The sequence below is a fragment of the Bombina bombina genome, chromosome 3 (genome assembly GCF_027579735.1).
Source record: "Bombina bombina isolate aBomBom1 chromosome 3, aBomBom1.pri, whole genome shotgun sequence".
Taxonomy (NCBI): domain Eukaryota; kingdom Metazoa; phylum Chordata; class Amphibia; order Anura; family Bombinatoridae; genus Bombina; species Bombina bombina.
Window position 1 is genome coordinate 1,129,970,172 of NC_069501.1, and position 19,265 is coordinate 1,129,989,436.

General features: G+C 37.6%; 1 protein-coding gene and 1 long non-coding RNA gene across 2 annotated transcripts in view; one reads left to right on the top strand and one right to left on the bottom strand.

Annotated features, from left to right (window-relative positions):
• Positions 1-225: 225 nt before the first annotated feature.
• Positions 226-19,265, top strand: part of MTMR6 (myotubularin related protein 6) — a 205,516-nt gene continuing 186,476 nt past the window's right edge. Inside the window, exon 1 of the mRNA XM_053708501.1 lies at positions 226-400. Coding sequence (XP_053564476.1) covers positions 377-400 — 24 coding nt within the window. The 5' untranslated portion in view covers positions 226-376. The remainder of the gene's footprint in view (positions 401-19,265) is intronic.
• Positions 2,404-18,135, bottom strand: LOC128654535 (uncharacterized). Its single transcript, XR_008401464.1, has 2 exons — positions 18,019-18,135; positions 2,404-2,580 (listed from the first exon to the last, which is right to left on the bottom strand). It is a non-coding gene; the product is annotated as an uncharacterized LOC128654535 (long non-coding RNA).

A 19,265-nucleotide genomic window follows, 5' to 3' on the forward strand; every position in this document is an offset into this window, starting at 1 on the left:
ATATATATATATATATATATATATATATATATATATATATATATATATATATATATATATAATATGTTGTCCTATGCATATAGGTGATGCAGATTTACATAGGAACAGAATTGGGCACTTGAGAGTTGCAGCTCCCTGCTTGGAACTTTTGGAAGCAAAACTGGTGTGGTGCAGTTCCCCTTCAGAGCAGCAGGTGTCGCTTTATCTCTGGGGCGTGGGCTGCAGTTCCTCTTTGGCCAGGTTGTGTCGTTGTGCAGACTCCAAGCTCGGGATGTTGTCATTCTTCCCAGGAAGTGTATCCCAGTAACAAAGCAGGAAGCGGCGCTTACAAGGCAGACAGCTCTCGGTCCATGGTTTTTAAAACAGCATCCCAAACATGGAGTTCATCAGGACCACCAAGGTATATTCTGTACCGCTCATAGTGCTGCATCACGACAGTGTTAAGGACTAATTCATTGAACGCACGTAAAATATAGTGAACGTCCATATGCACTACCCCGTGCACAAGAAATGCATTTATACATTGAGATTTATGCACAGTTTGCATTATACACACACACTGTCAGGCAGCTATCGTTACTGAATGCATACATACATTGTCATACTTATTGCTTGAATGTACATGTTCATGTTGTGGTGTGCCTATATGTGTATGTGTGTGTATATATATATACACACACATACATACAAGTCCTGTCTTATAAATATGTATGAGTCATGTACACACACAGTCACATAAATGTACAGGGTGTATGTATACATTCTCTTTCACATACACACTGGTGCATATATATATATAAGCACTTTAACACATATACAGAGTGCATGTAGAACCAGTGCCAGACATATATATTGCAGGATTCAATAGGTGCTCAGCTACAAGGGTGTGTGAGTGTTATCTTTGTGTAATAAATTATTGTAAAACAAAATAGAAGGAAAATGATTTTTTTCTTAACACATTTTTTTTTTGGGGGGGATTTACAGAGGATGTTTGCTTTGCCCTGGTTGATTTTTTTTTTTTATACAGGTCAGGTGTAGGGTTTAGATTTTTGTAAATTTTCATTAGCTGTTTATAAATTTTCATAATATATAATACTTTAATCTTACCAGCCTGGCATTTATTCAGTTTAAAGGGACATGAAACTCAAAATGTTTCTTTAATGATTCAGACAGCATACAATTTTAAAAGTTTCCAACATATTCTATTATAAAATGTACTTAGTTCTCATGTTATTCTTTGCTGAAAAAATATCTAGCTACTGTGGGTAGCATGCACATGTCTGGAGCAGCCACATTCACACTCCTGAGCTTACTTTCCTGCTTTTTAACAAAGGATATCAAGAAAACAAAAACTATTTGATAATGGAAATATATTGGAAAGTTGTTTAAAATTGTTTGCTCTATCTGAATCATGAAAGAAAAATTGTGGGTTTTATGTCCCTTCAAGGGTGCATTTTCAAACATCCAATACAAAATCTTTGAATGAACAAAAATGTATGCCAGCAAATAATGTGCGACATTGTCTAAGGGAATGCCAAATGCTATTTGTATAGATTTATTAATGTAAAAACAAGGAAAACGCTACCGTACCTACTACTTTATATTGTTTATAGTGTTTATATTATTTGCATTATGGTTTTAATAAAGTAACATCTTGTGCCGCTCTATACTTAATATTTTAATAATGTCACTGTTCCTCCTTTTGCTCACCACTTCTTGTGGTATGTGGTTATTCTTCACTGAACTCTACGAATATTTAAAAAAAAAAAAATAGATGCACTAATTTGCTAGAGCAAGTAATTTTAAGACTGGGCATTCTGCACTACTATATATTTAACCCCCGCAAAGGGGTTATACACACCGTAAAAGTACCGCTCAGAACCCCGCAGAGCAATCAGAGATAAATTACATGAAAAATGGGCAAAACAAATAATTAAAATATATTACAAAGTTGTTTCATTACTTTATAACTATACATTTTATATAAAATCCCAAGGTGTTTACTGTCCCTTCTAAGCTTTTGTTTTTTTCTGTTTTGTGGGTAATGCATTTATTTTTTGTATGTAGCATTGCATATAGAATTGTGATTTTAACACATTTTGATTGTACTGTAAATGTTTCTGTGTAACATTTACAAATTTGGATCATTCTTTGTATATTGCTCTGTATCTTTTACAAATTTCATTACACTTTTTTTTCCAATGTGAAATGAATTTACTGAACTAGGATATTCCTTGGACATTCTTTAGGTGTATTTGAAGTTCTGTCACATGTTTCATAATAGTCTTTAAGAATTTTTACCCCAGCTGTATGCTGAGAAAGGTTGTTGAAATTCACAATACTCATAATTGACATGTCATGTTATTTCTACTAAACTAGAAACAAATACAAGATAAACTGTAGTAAGAACATTTTAGTTTAATTTGTATTTGCTTATAACTGACAATTTATATCAGCGCTAGGTGCTCACATCTCTTAGGGACGTCCAGTTTCTGCTCCTTCTCTTAGTGAAGTCTGCACAATGATTTCACTCCAAGCTGTAGAGTCTTTTAGAAACAGGCCCTTCTTTGATGCAGGGACCTATAACAGAAGTAATATTTCCATTTGTTCATGTTTGCTTTTAACACAATAAGCACTCTATTCAAAGATTCAGGTTGTTTGTTTAGAAAATATACATTTGCTCTGCAGATATTTTCATTATGATTAAAAACTTCCACTAGGAAATGGAAACGTCCACAGACAAAGAAGGGTTGTAGCTCACGTGTCTAAGATGTTGGAATGGGGCATAGCTGGATCCTTTGGTGATAGGGTGGAGGTATTGTTATATTATGATTCTCTGAGACTAATATAAAGTTCTGTATTGGATTGGACAATGTACATTATTCATCCTTCTGAAAAATGGTCTTTTGATTGTTACAACTAGCCCCCCAAGAAAGCATAAATAAAAGTCCAAGTTTTTAGTAGTCCATCACAGTTACACTATCCTGCTTATAAATAAAATATTGAGGATGTCTTGCTATTCATTAGAAATGTGAAATAAAATATAGGGGCGCACTTGGTCAAATGACAAAAATAGATTGTGAGAATCAAATAGAAAATAGACAATAATGTTATACTCTTATCAAATGAGGGTCAAACAGTGTGATAGAAAACAATTGTCAAATTGGTAAATAAATGGTAAAGTCACATATATCAGAGAGCAGGGTATTGGTAGAATAACCCAGGTGTGTGTGATAAATCCAGGTCCAGGCAGCTGTCTGTGATAGGATCAAAGTCCAGGCTCAGCAATCTGTAGAGAGTAGAAAGAAACAGAAGCGCCACATGGTCTAGCACTGTGTATATTCGTGTGAAATGGCGCATAGATTGTTTACACTCACGTTTGGTGGAGCACCCCTCTTGGTGCAAATAGAGTAGGCTGGAATCAAACAGTCATCCAGCAGACTGACCTCCGGTGTAGCTCAAACTCCAATAGATCAGGATACAATATCTCATAAGGTGGTAAACCATATAATAAGCTGCTTGTTTTTATTTGTTTTAAATAAAGTTTTGTACTTACTGCTTGCTGTTATACCATTTACTCTGATTTACACCTTATTATATGGTGTACCACCTTATGGGATATCGTATCCTGATCTATACACCTCAGGTCAGTCTGCTGGATGACTGTTTGATTCCAGCCTGCTCTATTTGCACCAAGAGAGGTGCACCACCAAACAATCTATGCACCATTTCACACGAATATACACAGTGCTAGACCATGTGGCGCTCCTTAGAAATGTGGTTTGAAGCTCTGAAAGAGTTATATTTTGCTCTAATAGGGCTGCTGCTTCTTCATATTTGTTTAGGAGTGAGAAGTGTAAAGGTTTTTCTTTGATTGTTAAGTAGATTGAGGCATTTATTTTACTGTGGATACATTATTTATATGACAAAGTGAAAATGGTTTATGCCATTTCTTCTTGTATCTTCTTTCCTTTTATTGTAATTGCAGCCTTCGGAAGATGTTCCTGAAATTGATGTGCCCAATTCTAGATGATCCAAGCCTATAATTCTTGTAATCAAAGTGAATGTAAATTTTGATGCTAAAGTGCCCGGTTTTTAAAAATTTGAATATTTAATTCATCAAAATTTACATTTCACTCGTGTTGTGAAAAAATACTTACCTTTTAATCTTGACAGCCGCTCCAGCTTCCTCCGCCCGTCGCAAAACCTCTTCTTGGGTCTAATATGAGGAATCCGGCTTCGTCCAATCACGGTGTTGAATCAGACACGGATTCCCCTGGGGGGGGAAGCCGTTATTGGAGGATGACCGATCCATCATTTCTGACGTCAGAAATGGCTTGCGACGACCGGGTGAAGCTGGAGCAGCTGTCAAGTTTAAAAGGTAAGTATTTTTTCACAACACAAGTGAAATGTAAATTTTGATGTATTAAAGTGCCCCTGTTTTTAATTGAATTTTTAAAAACCGGGCACTTTAGCATCAAAATTTACATTCACTTTAATGGTTCAACCATCAAGGATCATATGGATAAATGGGTTGATTCTGTTTTAAGATTTCAAAGCTGAGTCTTGTCTTGTATTTGATGAAAGTGCAAAAGGAAAATGTTCTGATGTTTTAGAGCATTTTGTTTACACTGTTTGTGTATAACTATATGTTAACCCCAGAAAAAGGGTTAAACATATAGCTAAAGTCAGTTGTGGAGTCCCAGAGTGCACTACTGGGAACCCCAAGGCAGAACATGCTGTGATCTGAGATGCCATTGCAGAAAATGCAGCATGTCTGTATAGCGAATCCATGCAGGAACTGTTAGCTCCTTCGCTTTGCTTTCCCTCTGAGGAAGCTTTAAGTGAAACGAGCATCAGGGGATTTCTGGAGAGTTTTCATCTCTCCTCTTTTTTACTTTGCCAACTGTTTGCCATCACTAGTGAGAGACAGCCAGATAAGGGAATTCTATTGATTGCAGCACCTGCTATGTTAAATGCGGATTGTAGGAGCCTAGCCACTCATATTATGAGCAGTTTGCTCCAGTATTAGATGTTTGTTAAATCCCTTATATTGTTACTGGTATTGTGATAATTAATCCAGCATCGGTTTGACTGTTTGACTGTGTATACGTAATAAATATAGATATGAATGGGGATATGTAAGTATCTAATCTCACTTTAACAGGTAGTGATTTCTGAATTAGAACAGGGCCTGGCATTCTTTTTATTTCTATGTCTATATACTATTATTTTGAAATTTAAGCACTTTTTTAACAGAACAGTTAAATATGGAGCAGGACTGGTTCTCATGGATTTTTTTAATCCTGCCCCGTAGCGTTTCCTGGTCTGCAAAGCTATGACTCCTGAATGTGAGAGATTCTTGTGAGCAACTACATTGTTATGATTATGTGATGTTAGACTAAGAGCAAAGTAAAAAAATTTATTCAAGAGAGATTTTAAAAACGTAACACTTTTTTTTTTTTCTCTGCAGCTAATTTGCAATGAGATATCCAACTGCTGTAATATAGTATAAAACTTAAACAATTGCCTTGTTGTCCAGTTAATCAATACATTGCAGTTAAGTTTGTGCTTTAATGGGACTGCCTAATTTAAATTAAATTTAATTTCAAAATGGCCTGCAGAAACATTTAAAAAAAAAAAAATTGGAATGCATAAAGTCATAAAAAGGTTCTGCCTCTGAGTTGGACCTAGCTGAACACCACTAGACCCTGATGACTAAGATTTTCCAGCTTGGAGAGAAATTATAGTGCAGACTTCGCAGGGGCTGAATTCTTTGAAGCCTCTAAGAAAAAGGGCGGAAACTAGAAGTTCCAGAGAGATGCCTCCCAAAAAGTTCTCAGCCCAGATGAGATGACCAAAAAATGCTCCTCCAGCACTGAGAGAGATCTCAAAAGACTCTAGAAAGGCAAATTTTGCTATACATCTGTAAGAGGCATTCCCTGCAAACCCAGTGCAACACAACACTGTATAATATGAGAGTTTTATTTACACTTTGTACTTTGTATTTTTTATTACTTTTGACCAGATTGGGCCCTTCATTTGTTATTACATTTAAGCATTGCACTTTATATTTTATAAATTCTGATTATGAATTTAAGGTTTCTGTGTAATTTTAGCAAATTAGGATCATGCTTTTTATATTTATGTGTATATTTTACAAATGACATTACACTTTGTATTTGTTCTATAGTGAAATAAAACTGAGAGATTCAAAAAGTGAGAGGGACAGGGGAGTTACCTGGGCTGAACAGGGAAGTTTCAAGGGCCTATCTGAATCTATCTCACAATTCTCATAATATGCTGTAAGCATTTTACACCTTCAGAGGTCTCACTAATTTATCTCGCCAGCTGTATGCAGGTGAAGTTTGCTCAAACTTCACAATACATTTACTTAATGGACAGAAAAGTAATGCATACTAAACTAGAGGCAAATGCAAGTTACATTGCAGTGAAAACATTTCAGTTTAATATGTATTTGGTGCAAACTGAGACTTTATATCAGTAACAGGGGGTCCACAGTTAACTTCACTGTCCCGTGTGTGTGTGTATCCCATAGAGCTTCATTAATTTCTATGTAAGGCTTCTTTCATCTCTATGGAACTTCCCGGTTCTACCCTTTTTCTTAGAGAATTCAGCGAGTCCAGCCCCAGTGAAGTCTGCATTATAGTTTCTCTCAAAAACTAATGAAGCTCTCTGTGAAACAAATTCATATTGCTATGTAATCTGTAAAAGATACGCAGAAACTGTAAATATAATCTGAATTTGTAAAATCCCAATCCTAAATACACTGCTGTATACAATAATCTAAATGTATTAAAATACAAAATAGAAAGTGCAAAGTGTAAATGTAGTAAAACTTAAAGGACATAATCTAAAATCTAAAGTAATATAAAATATAAATCTCAACGTTTAAATGTATGTAACAAAACCATCATGTCATGCAGTACTATATTGCACTGGGTTTGCCTCTCCTTCACATTTAGAAATGCAGGGAATGCCCCTTAGAGAAGTATAACAAAATCTGCCTTTTTAGAATCCTGTGTGAATGAACTTGCAGGACTGGGAGATCATTTTAGATTGTCCCATCTGGGCGGAGGTCTCCTTGTGAGAAAATGACATGAGGCATGTGTGTGCAACCACCAGTCACCAGCTAGCTCCCAGTAGTGCATTGCTGCACCTAAATTTACAATAGGTATGCTTTTTTAACAAAGAATACTAAGTGAATAAAATACATTTGATAATAGAAAATGTTTAGTGCTGCGGAATCTGTTGGCGCTCTACAAATACCTAATAATAATAAAAATAATAATAATACAACTCTTTTAAAAGAGCCACTTGGTCTGAATTAAGAAATATTACTTTTGACTTGCATGCCCCTTTAAAGTATTTTTTTTATATATGCATAGTAAATATTAGCAGTTTAAGACTGTGTATTGCAAAAACCTATGTACAAAATACATTTTAAAAACCTTTCTCACTTTAATTTTCTTTTATTGCAAATCAAGAGCAGCTCATGGTTAAAACTTTTGATCCTCTTGAAATGTAATTCATGTTCCTGGCCCTCTTTTCTTTGACCATTTAGAGACAGATGTAAATGAGCACATACACCAATCTTAGCAATTACTATGTAGAATCTTGCAGGGTTAGTTGCATTTCCAGTATTCTTAAGTATGGTTTACTGAGTTATTCTTGCTGAAGAACAAGGTCGGTACATGACCACCATTGATCTGAAGAATAAACTTCATATTCGCATCTATCTAGATGTTTACTGTAGAATGTTTTCATAATCCAGCTTTGACTCTTGCATTTGGTATGGGTACTATTCTGAGGGTCCTTACAAAGGTTGTTGTTGCTCTTTTGACAAAGCTTGTATCTAATTGGATCTCATTGACCCCCTCATCTGGATGATTTTCTGGGAAAAACATCCTCAGGTTAATACTTCTTTGCTGTCTACATGGTTGCATTGTTTTTCTATATTTGATGGTTGGCTCTCCCATAAGCTATTTCATTTGTTGTACCAGAGTTTCCTAGCTCAGTGGGTGCTCCTTTTGTCTAACAGAGGTAGACTATTTTTAGTTGTTAACATACTCACAGAATAAGAATGTTTACTAGCAAACTGCCATTAATACCTACATGCTAGGCAGCTCTAAATACAAACTATACTCCATATCCATCAACATAGCAATAAAATCCCTATAATGAATAACAACAATATAAGCACTGGGAACAGGGCCGTGATCACGTGTGCTATATTGTAAAAGGACCAGAGAAAGAAAGAGGTGTGCCACTATGCCTGAAGGTGTTGTCCTTGTACGGGTTGGAACACCAGCTTGCTTTTTCTTTTTCTGCAGATGGCATGCATCTCTCTTTTGTACGCTATGCTGTTAGTTTTCTGTATGTAACCTCTAGTATAGAAACAAAATAATGGTTGTAAAAAACATTTTGGATACAAAATCAAGCTGCTGTAACTTTTTTTTGTACTTTCCTTGGACTGTGAATACCTGACTTACAATTTTATAGGCCATCTGTGTTTGTCCAAAGCTGTCATGCGCAGTAGAGACTGCGCGCGAGGACAAACACCCCTGGCCTTAATCCAACGGACCTGGCATCTGATCCACCGCAGGAATGGTAGGTTTGACGTGTCCGGGCGTGACACGGGCGGGGTCGGCCATGACGCCTGCTGTGGCCGACTGGCCGTGAGAGAGAGAGCTCTAAAGAGGAGGTATAGAGAGAGAAGAAGAGGGTAGATAAAGAGAGGGAGAGCAAAAGAAAGGGGGGAGAGCGAGAGCAAAAGAGAAGGGGGAGAGACAGCAAAAGAAAGAGAGGGAGAGAGACAGCAAAAGAAAGAGAGGGAGAGAGACAGCAAAAGAAAGAGAGGGAGAGAGACAGCAAAAGAAAGAGAGGGAGAGAGACAGCAAAAGAAAGAGAGGGAGAGTGACAGCAAAAGAGAGAGGGAGAGTGACAGCAAAAGAGAGAGGGAGAGTGACAGCAAAAGAGAGAGGGAGAGAGACAGCAAAAGAGAGAGGGAGAGAGACAGCAAAAGATAGGGAGAGAGAGCAAAAGAGAGAGGGGAAGGAGATGGCAAAAGAGAGAGGGAAGAGAGAGAGCAAAAGAGAGGGGGGAGAGAGAGCAAAAGAGAGGGGGGATAGAGAGCAAAAGAGAAGGGGGGGGGGAAGAGAGACAGCAAAAGAGTAAGAGAGACAGCAAAAGAGAGGGGAGAGAGAGAGCAAAAGAGAGGGTAGATAGAGAAAAAGAGAGAGCAAAAGAGAGGGTAAAGAGAGAGAGAGAGAGCAAAAGAGAGGGGGGGAGAGCAAAAGAGAGGGGGGGGAGAGCAAAAGAGAGGGGGGAGAGCAAAAGAGAGGGGGGGAGAGCAAAAGAGAGGGGGGGAGAGTAAAAGAGAGGGGGGGAGCAAAAGAGAGGGGGGAAGAGAGACGGCAAAAGAGAGGGAGAAACAGCAAAAGAGAGGGGGGAGAGAGAGAGTAAAAGAGAGGGTAGAGAGAGAAAAAGAGAGAGAGCAAAAGAGAGGGGGGAGAGAGCAAAGGAGAGGAGGGAAAGAGAGCAAAAGAGGGGGGGGAGAGAGATAGCAAAAGAGAGGGAGGAGAGACAGTAAAAGAGAGGGGGGAAAGAGCAAAAGAGGGGGGAGAGAGAGAGTAAAAGAGAGGGGGGAGAGAGCAAAAGAGAGGGGGGGAGAGAGAGAGCAAAAGTGACGGTGGAGTGAGAGAGAGTAAAAGAGAGGGGGGAGAGAGCAAAAGAGAGGAGGGGAAGAGAGACAGCAAAAGAGAGGGGGGAGAGAGAGTAAAAGAGAGGGGGGAAGAGTAAAAGAGAGGGGGGGAGAGCAAAAAAGAGGGCGAGAGAGAGCGAGAAAAAGTGAGGTTGGAGAGAGAGCAAAAGAGAGGGAGAGCAAAAGGGAGGGAGAGCAAAAGGGAGGGAGGGAGAGCAAAAGAGAGGGAGGGAGAGCAAAAGGGAGGGAGGGAGAGCAAAAGGGAGGGAGGGAGAGCAAAAGGGAGGGAGAGAGAGCAAAAGGGAGGGAGAGAGAGCAAAAGGGAGGGAGAGAGAGCAAAAGGGAGGGAGAGAGAGCAAAAGGGAGGGAGAGAGAGCAAAAGGGAGGGAGAGAGAGCAAACGAGAGGGAGAGAGACAGCAAAAGAGAGTAGAGAGAGAAAAAGAGAGAGGAGGGAAGATTTATTTTACAGGTAATTTTGTATTTATTTTAGCTAGGTAGCTATTAAATAGTTAATAACTATTTTATAGCTATTGTACCTAGTTAAAATAAATACAAAGTTGCCTGTAAAATAAAAATAAACCCTAAGATAGATACAAATGTAACTATTAGTTATATTGTAGCTATCTTAGGGTTTATTTTATAGGTAAGTATTTAGTTTTAAATAGGAATAATTTAGGTAATAATATTAAATTTATTTAGATGTATTTAAATTATATATGTTAGGGGGGTGTTAGGGTTAGACTTAGGTTTAGGGGTTAATTCATTTAATATAGTGGCGGCGGTGTGGGGGGGCAGATTAGGGGTTAATACATGTAATGTAGGTGGTGGCGCTTTAGGGGGGGCAGGATAGGGGTTAATAAATGTAATGTAGGTGGCGGCGGGCCCCGGGTGCGGCGGTTTAGGTGTTAAACAATTTATTTAGTTGCGGCGGGGTCCAGGATCGGCAGGATAGGGGTTAATAACTTTAGGTGGCAGCGGTATAGGGGGCGGCAGATTAGGGGTTAATAGGTATAATGTAGATGGCAGCGTCCGGGAGCGGCGGTTTAGGTATTAATATATTTATTAGAGTTGCGGCGGGTCCGGGAGCGGCGGTTTAGGGGTTAACAAGTTTATTTAGTTGCAGGGGGCTCCGGGAGCGGCGATTTAGGGGGTATAACAGTATAGTATAGTGTGGGTGCTTAGTGACAGGCTAGAAAGAAAGCTGCAAACAAGCCGATGAGCAGCGAGATCGATGACTTCTAGTTAACAACAGTCCGCTGCTCATCGCACCATACTTGGTGCGCGGCTTTTTGACAGCTTTCTTGATAAATTTGGCGAACATATTCAGGTCCGCGGTGGCGATGTTAGGCGATCTTAGGCGAGCGTATTGGTGCCGGCGAATGCAGGAAAGTAGACAGCTTGTTAAATAGAGGCCTCTAGGTTTAATCCCCTGCGATACAAAATTCTGTATCAGGTTTTGGAGTTTGCACTATAACAAACATGTTCTATATTAAAGGGATACTAAACCCAATTTGTTTCTTACACGAATCAGATGGAGCATGCAATTTTAAGCAACTTTCTAATTTACTCCTGTTATTAATTTTTCTTAGTTCTCTTGCTATATTTATTTGAAAAGTAGGAATGTAAAGCTTAGGAGCCGGCCCATTTTAGGTTCAGCACCCTGGATAGCATTTGCTTATTGGTGGTGCAATATTAGTATAACACGTTCAGAACAGTGAGAACTTATATTGGCAATTAAGAAATAAAACTAGAAAGTCGTGGATAATGTCTTCTATGAAACATTATCACAAAATCTTTCTCCTAAAAAAAAAAAGAAAAAGAAACCCACCAAAAGCAAAATACATTATTTTCACAATAATTAAAATATTTATTGAAGCATTATACAATAAAATACATATAAATAAAACATTATTTATACCCACTACCCCACAGCTTCTAAAGGTTTATTAGTAAGTTTTTTCTTCTACAAGATACGACGAGTCCACGGATTCATCCTTTACATGTTGGATATTATCCTCCTGCTAACAGGAAGTGGCAAAGAGCACCACAGCAGAGCTGTCTATATAGCTCCTCTCTTGACTCCACCCCCCAGTCATTCTCTTTGCCTATACTAAGTAATAGGAAGGGTAAAGTGAAAGAGGTGATAAAAAAATTACATCTCATTCTACTAGAGCGGTGGCTTCCACATGGGCTTTTAAAAACGATGCTTCTGTTGAACAGATTTGTAAGGCTGCGACTTGGTCTTCCCTTCATACCTTTTCCAAATTTTACAAATTTGATACTTTTGCTTCTTCTGAGGCTATTTTTGGGAGAAAAGTTCTTTAAGCAGTGGTGCCTTCTGTTTAGGTATCAGTCTTATCCCTCCCGTTCATCCGTGTCCTGTAGCTTTGGTATTGTATCCCACAAGTAAAGGATATCCGTGGACTCGTCGTATCTTGTAGAAGAAAAGGACATTTATGCTTACCTGATAAATTGATTTTTTCTAAGATACGACGAGTCCACCGCCCTCCCTGTCAATTTAAGACAGATTATATTTTTTTGTTTAAAACTTCAGTCACCTCTGCACGTTTTAGTTTCTCCTTTTTCTTCCTATACCTTCGGTCGAATTACTGGGGGGTGGAGTCAAGGGAGGAGCTATATAGACAGCTCTGCTGTGGTGCTCTTTGCCACTTCCTGTTGGCAGGAGGATAATATCCCACAAGTAAAGGATGAATCCGTGGATTCGTCGTATCTTAGAAGAAATCAATTTATCAGGTAAGCATAAATTTCCTTTTTATTTTTATTTTTTATCTTTATTAAGATAACACATAACAAATATATACGCGTTCTGTGGTAGTTTCATGGGCATTCAATAGGGAGTAACTTGTATTTTAATGGGGGAACATCACCATGATTTTCTAATTTTCAGTCATGTCAGTTTTGTCAGCTTTTCAGTGGCGAGAATATCCATCATGAAATATATATATACTGACGCACAGTCTATGTTGTGTAAACTTTGAATACAGGCCACCCCCCCTTCCGAGATAACGGGCAGTATTGCATTTTACTAAAACTGCAATCTCTATTATTTCCTATGGGAGACACATTGCCACTCGTTGGAACAGAGAGGGTGCACCCTCTTTCTTGGAATATATTGCCAGACCCACGGATTGTGAGACTGGCAAGGTCAAAAACGCATTTTATTTTGGGCCTGACAATGCTTTGATCTTTGTGAGTTTAAGGTGGAAATTGGAAACCTTACTGTACCTCTCAGACTTCAGCAAAACTGCTGGGATTGAAGAGTCCACATAAGTGAGAGTTAACAGCATATCTAGCTACCTTACATTCTTTCTCTCCTATCAAAACTCCTTCAATGTGTGAATTCTTTCTAATATTGCCAAAGTGCATATCAGAAAGTGTGGCAATCAAAAAAGACCAATCCACCTTTTTCGAAAGCCCTCTTGGTGTCTGTTGAGATTAACGCTAAAGGAATAGAATTTAGTTTGTGAAAAGGCTATCAGTTGCTGTACTTTAATAAGGGTATTATGCTTTGCCTCCCTGTCCGGAATGAAGCCTACTTAATCCAGAGAGATCAGGTCAGGTAAATGTTTAACCCGATTTGCCAAGAGCTTTACCAGTATTTTAACATCCATGTTGAGTAGAGATATATAGGCTGAAAATTATCTGGTCTATTAGGTGTTTTACCCATCTTAATACATTTATATAGGCCTCCAACATAGATTGGCGGGAAATTCCCTGTGTCAGCCAGTTGATTAAACAAGTGAAGCATATGTGGGACCAATTTGTGGTGTTGACCTTAGAATGTTTAGTGCTGACACCAACAGAACCTGGATTCTTATTGGTAGGTAAATCTTTAAAGGGACAGTCTAGTCCAAAATAAACTTTCATGATTCAGATAGAGAATGTAATTTTAAACAATTTTCCAATTTACTTTTATCACCAATTTTGCTTTGTTCTCTTGGTATTCTTAGTTGAAAGCTAAACCTAGGAGGTTCATATGCTAATTTCTAAGCCCTTGAAGGCCGCCTCTTCTCTCAGGGCATTTTGACAGTTTTTCACCACTAGAGGGTGTTAGTTAATGTGTTTCATATAGATAACACTGTGCTCACGCACGTGGAGTTCCAGTGAGCAAGCTCTGATTGGCTAAAATGGATGTCTGTCAAAAGAACTGAAATAGGGGGCAGTTTGCAGAGGCTTAGATACAAGGTAATCACAGAGGTAAAAAATGTATTTATATAACTGTGTTGGTAATGCAAAACTAGGGAATGGGTAATAAAGGGATTATCTATCTTTTCAAACAATAAAAATTCTGGTGTAGACTGTCCCTTTAATAGCTGCCATAATTTCTTCAGAAGTTATGGGGGACTCTAGAATATGAGCATCCTCTTAAGTTAAGGCCTTCAATGGAAAGGTACTCTGCAATTTCTCTATCTCGTGCTCCCTCGCTCTCCTCATATAGGTCATTCTCTCGGACATCTAAGATTAAATAAGCTAGCATAAAAGGACCTGAAAGAATCTACTATTGCCAAGCTGTTTGAATGCTGTCTGCCATTTTTATCTCTAATGGTATGCACAAAAGATTTTAATTGCCTGCGACAAAGTGCCCTTGCTAGCAGTTTACCCGCTTTGTCCCTGCCTTCATAAAACCTTTGCCTTTATAAGCAGGGATTTGTGTTTATACTTTTCTTGTAGTACATTTTTCAAATCTTTTCTAATGTGCTTTGAGGGATATTGCTAAACCTCACTGACGAGGCCCAAAGGAGGTGGAAATGATCGTCTTGGGTGCCATTTCTCCTTTTTAGAGAAGAATAGCCTGGTATTTCAGGACTGGTCTGTCCTTGTTAGGTGGGATTAGATGAATATACTTCAGGAAAGTTTTTCTTTGTAAATAGGCTAAAAGAAGCTACTCCAGGGTGGTAACTGGGCCATAGAATAAGCCACTGAGCTGTTGTTTGTTCCTTGCAGATTGCTTCTCTTTCTCTAAGTAATCAGATCTTTTCTTACTTGAGTCAGAGAGTTTTCACATTGTGTGTCATTTGGGTTTTTCTTATGTTCTTCCAATTGCGAAATGTCCCTCAACATATTGTCGTCTCTCCATAGTTGCCTTCATGAGTTTGGGTTTTTGCTTTATAAGTTCTCCCCTAAGGACGCATTTATGTGCCTCCCATATAGTAGTGAGTGCTAAAGTATCACAAGTATTAAATGTGAAATACTCCATTCAGATTGATTCTGTGTTGACTCAAATCACAAGGTTGTCTATTAAAGAATCATCTAGATGCTACATAATAGGTGTCGCTGGCGTATTTGGTCACATGATGGTGGAGGTAACAGGGGCATTGTCGTCCACGTTCTAGGCAATAAAGCACTTATCATGGAAAGACCTTGGTGACCGCTAAACAGTCTATTCATGAATAAGTATAGCCGATATCAGTACAGTGCAATATTCTCCATATATGTAGGAATAAATTCCTGAGCTTGGAATTAATACATTTTATTATATGGCTGGGGACACTTGTAGACCATTCCACAAGTAGACGACATTCAAACAGAGTAAAGGAGAATAGAGAAAAACAATTACCTAGTTAGCAAAGAAGATTATCTTTTATATGGTCCAAGGCATACATTTTGTAGTTAACACTACTATAATATGTTCAGCAAAAAAACAAACAAATGGTAACCTAAAAAAATGAAAATGACAATTGTAATTGAAAATAAATATATGCTGACTGTCAATAGTGAAATCAAATTCAATAAACACATGGGTCGGGTTCGTAACCCTGGTATATCACCATTTTGAAAGATGAATGATACAATTTTAAAAAACAAACAAACCCCTAAATAGGGACACAAATAATGATATGATAAAGTGGATTTGATTTAAATCAATAGTCACTAAGATTGATTTAAATAATGTTTTTCATTTTTATAAAAATACATTTTCAGATTATTTTTCCGGTTATATCAGACCATTTACTGATTTGGTTATATACAAACAGAATGAGAAGCAGTCTGCCAGGAGCGAACAACAGCTCAGTGGCTTGTTCTATGGGCCGATTTCCACCTGGGAGTAGCTTCTTTTTGCCCAATTGTGCTTTTCACAGAGGAAAACGTTCCTGATTTGGTTATATATCCAGTTTAATAGGTTAATCATTCATATTTGATCAACTTTTCAGCTGTACTTTATTTCAATGGGAAAATGATTACATTAATACAAATAATAATAATTTAATAGTTGTATTAGCTAAAGAAAAATAACAATTACCTTAATAGTAACAATTTAAATAGTTTTATTTAAAGTGATGGTAAATTTGATATTAGAAGTAAATCTGAAATCTGAAAACTGTGTGCTCTGTCTGAAACTCAAATGTTTTCTTTTATGATTATGTACCTTTTAGGTCTATGTCTAAACTCTATTTATTTTATAACATTTTTGCTGTGACAAAGGTGCATGCTTTTTCTGTAGATACAAATTTGAAAATGACAAAACCCCGTAATATTTGATAATATCTTCAAGATAGAAAAATTGCCCAAAATAATCTGACAGAAACCTTGGGGATAGCATGTCATTGTGAATGGATTAATGGAATTAATTTACCAAAACAAACATTACAGCCTTGAATATATGAAAAAAAATCCAATTAAAAATAAAATAATAACAAAGGGGAAGGAGAATGGGGGAATATTTAAGCAAAAGCTGACAATAACAACACATCTCGCCCCTAAATGTACATTAAACAAAATGACCTTCAACAGTGTATAATTTCTAAACAACATTTCAATACGATGTAACATTATACTTATCAATATCGTTTGCAATAAGCAACTATTTTTATCTCTTGTTATGGTAAGCAACTTGCAATGTATTTAGCCACCAATCAGCAAGCGCTACCCAGGTGCTAAACCAAAGATGGGCCGGCTGGTAAGCTTACATTACTGCTTTTTCAAATAAAGATACCAATGGAACGAATGCTATATTAGGAGTAAATTAGAAAATTGCTGAAAATTGCTTAAAATTGCATGCTCTATCTGAATTATGAATGAAAAAAATTTGGGTTCAGTATCCCTTTAAATAGGGAATAAGAGTAACCAATAAAATCAAGCACAAGTTCTTAAAGGAAAGAAATTATTTTCCATTATTAACAAAATTCTTGATGGTTGTGGTTTTTCTTTTTTGTCTGTCTGAAACCCCAGAAAACTGAGGATCTGTGTTGATGTAATGGCAGATTTGTCTTGTTCACAATGAGTTCCAAATGATCTAGCACAGTATTTCTCAACCGTGGTCCTCACGTACCCCCAACAGGCCAGGTTTTCATTATAACTGAACCAGTGCACAGGTGAAGAAATCAGCTGGTCAGTAATACCATGGTTACTAACCTGCTCTCACCCATCAGCTGATTATTTCACCAGTGCTCTAGTACAGCTATAATGACTGTTGGGGGTACTTGAAGACTGCGGTTGAGAAACAATGATCTAGCACATGAAGTGTTCAATTTAAAAATTGTTACAACATGGGGTCATGGTTCCTAAAAAAAATATCTCTTGGTAAATTATTAAATGGACTCCTCTTTGTGCCATCATTATGATCCAATGAATTTTTGGGTCAGTTTTAGAAAAGAAAGCCATTTTTGTTAGGCAGGGCATGCCCTTAATATATTCCTAGTAAACATCTGAAAGGGTCTGCATACCTAATTACTTAATACATTCTGGTAGTTCTGTAGCACAGGGGTCGACAAATCTGTTTACAATATAGGAGCCAGTAAGAATATTTAGGAGCCAGGTACACTTTTAGGAGCCAGACAGTGGTATTTGTAAATAGATCTATGGAGAATAACCCAAAAAGTTAGGAGCCAGGGGTAAAATTCTAGGAGCCAGTGGCTCCCAGGCTCCTGGGTTTGTCGAGCCCTGCTGTAGCATACCACACAGATGATGTGGGATACCACAGGTCCACTCCATTTAGGTATGGCTTGACCACAACATCGAGAATAGCAAGAGTAATGTTTTCTCTACATTTTGAAAATATTTTTTTTTTTTTTTTTTTTTTTAGCGGCAACCCAACAAGGGATTTATCTGATTCATTGGAGGATATGGATGGTGAATTGATGTGACTCCTCAAATTTCACAGCTGATATGTCAGAAAATTCAAAGTTTGAAACTGATACGGATAAAACATCAGTTTCGTATTTATCAACCTTTTCAGGGTCAAGGTCAGATCAGGAGCTCTCTATCCTGTTAATTGGGTTTCTGTAGAAGTTAGTTTGCTGGGTCCAACTACATTTGCATGGTTATTACTCACCATGTTATGCTTTTTTCTGTGTCTGCATCTCTCTTCAAAGCCCTTTTATTATTTTAAACTTTCATAAGTATTGGTTAGAGAATCTCTGCATATTCACAATGGGCGTTGCCATCTTGGTGTTGAAGTATTTTTGGACCTTGTGACAGAAGTGGTGCATATTCACAGATCGGATTGTCTTTACCAACTGGCTTCTGTTATGGATTAAAATAAGAGAACGGCTTTAAAGAAAGCTGCAGGTACAGGAGGAAAGACAATAGCATAGAGAGTTTATTGTAGTTGTACTCAATATTTTAATGCCCCTTTAATTTAGTTGGTGACTTATATTGTCACTCCTCAAATTTTTTGCTTATGACATGCCAGAGTTTATAACAGAAATATAGGCTTACATTTTTTATTTTCAGGAGTTGTGTGTCCTATTAGTGGGGATTTTCTAGAATCAGAAGTCATTGTGCCAGCAGAAATCTTGTATAGAGAAGCACTGTTATTTAATACCTTTGGCTTGCTTTGAGAGGGTATGGATGGTGACTCTGCTATGGATCCTCAGATTCCTTAGCTTATGACATGTCAAAAAATTCAGTTAGACACATAAATACATATACATGTTTTTCATTGTACGAATCTGGCTTTTAGAAGAGTTTATTTTATGTGTTTTTATTTTTCCATACCACAGATTTTACCTTAGAGGGAGAGGGTGTGTGTGTATTTGTTTTTTTCTTGTTTATTCCCTTGAGTCATAAGAATTTAGCCTAAGATGACTCAATCATCTGACTAACAGTTGCTGCTGAATAAGCCTGTGTATTTTCCTGTGGTTAGAATATAATATAATGAAATATTTATAATACTATTTGATATATCTGAACAGTTTAAGTAAATTTGAAAATGTTTAACTTTGTATTAAAGTGTTAATATATAATGGTTCAGGTATATACAAATTACTGCAAGCGCTATATGAAATTATATACCAGGGGTCAGCAACCTATGGCATGTGTGACGAGTTTGGCACTCGGAGTCACTTGGAGTGATGCACTGAGGACTGGCACAGCCTTTGGTTCCACCACACTAGGGAAGATAAAGTAACAGTGTACAGCTGGGGATTCTTGGAAGAAATTAAAATTAGGGGCTGACAAAGGAACTTTCGGGCAGGTAACTGAGACTTTTGAGGTCTGATATGGCTATAGGGTGACAGACAGGCTGTAGGGCCAAGGGTCCGATCTGAGATGGATATGTGGGTAACATAATGGCTGCAA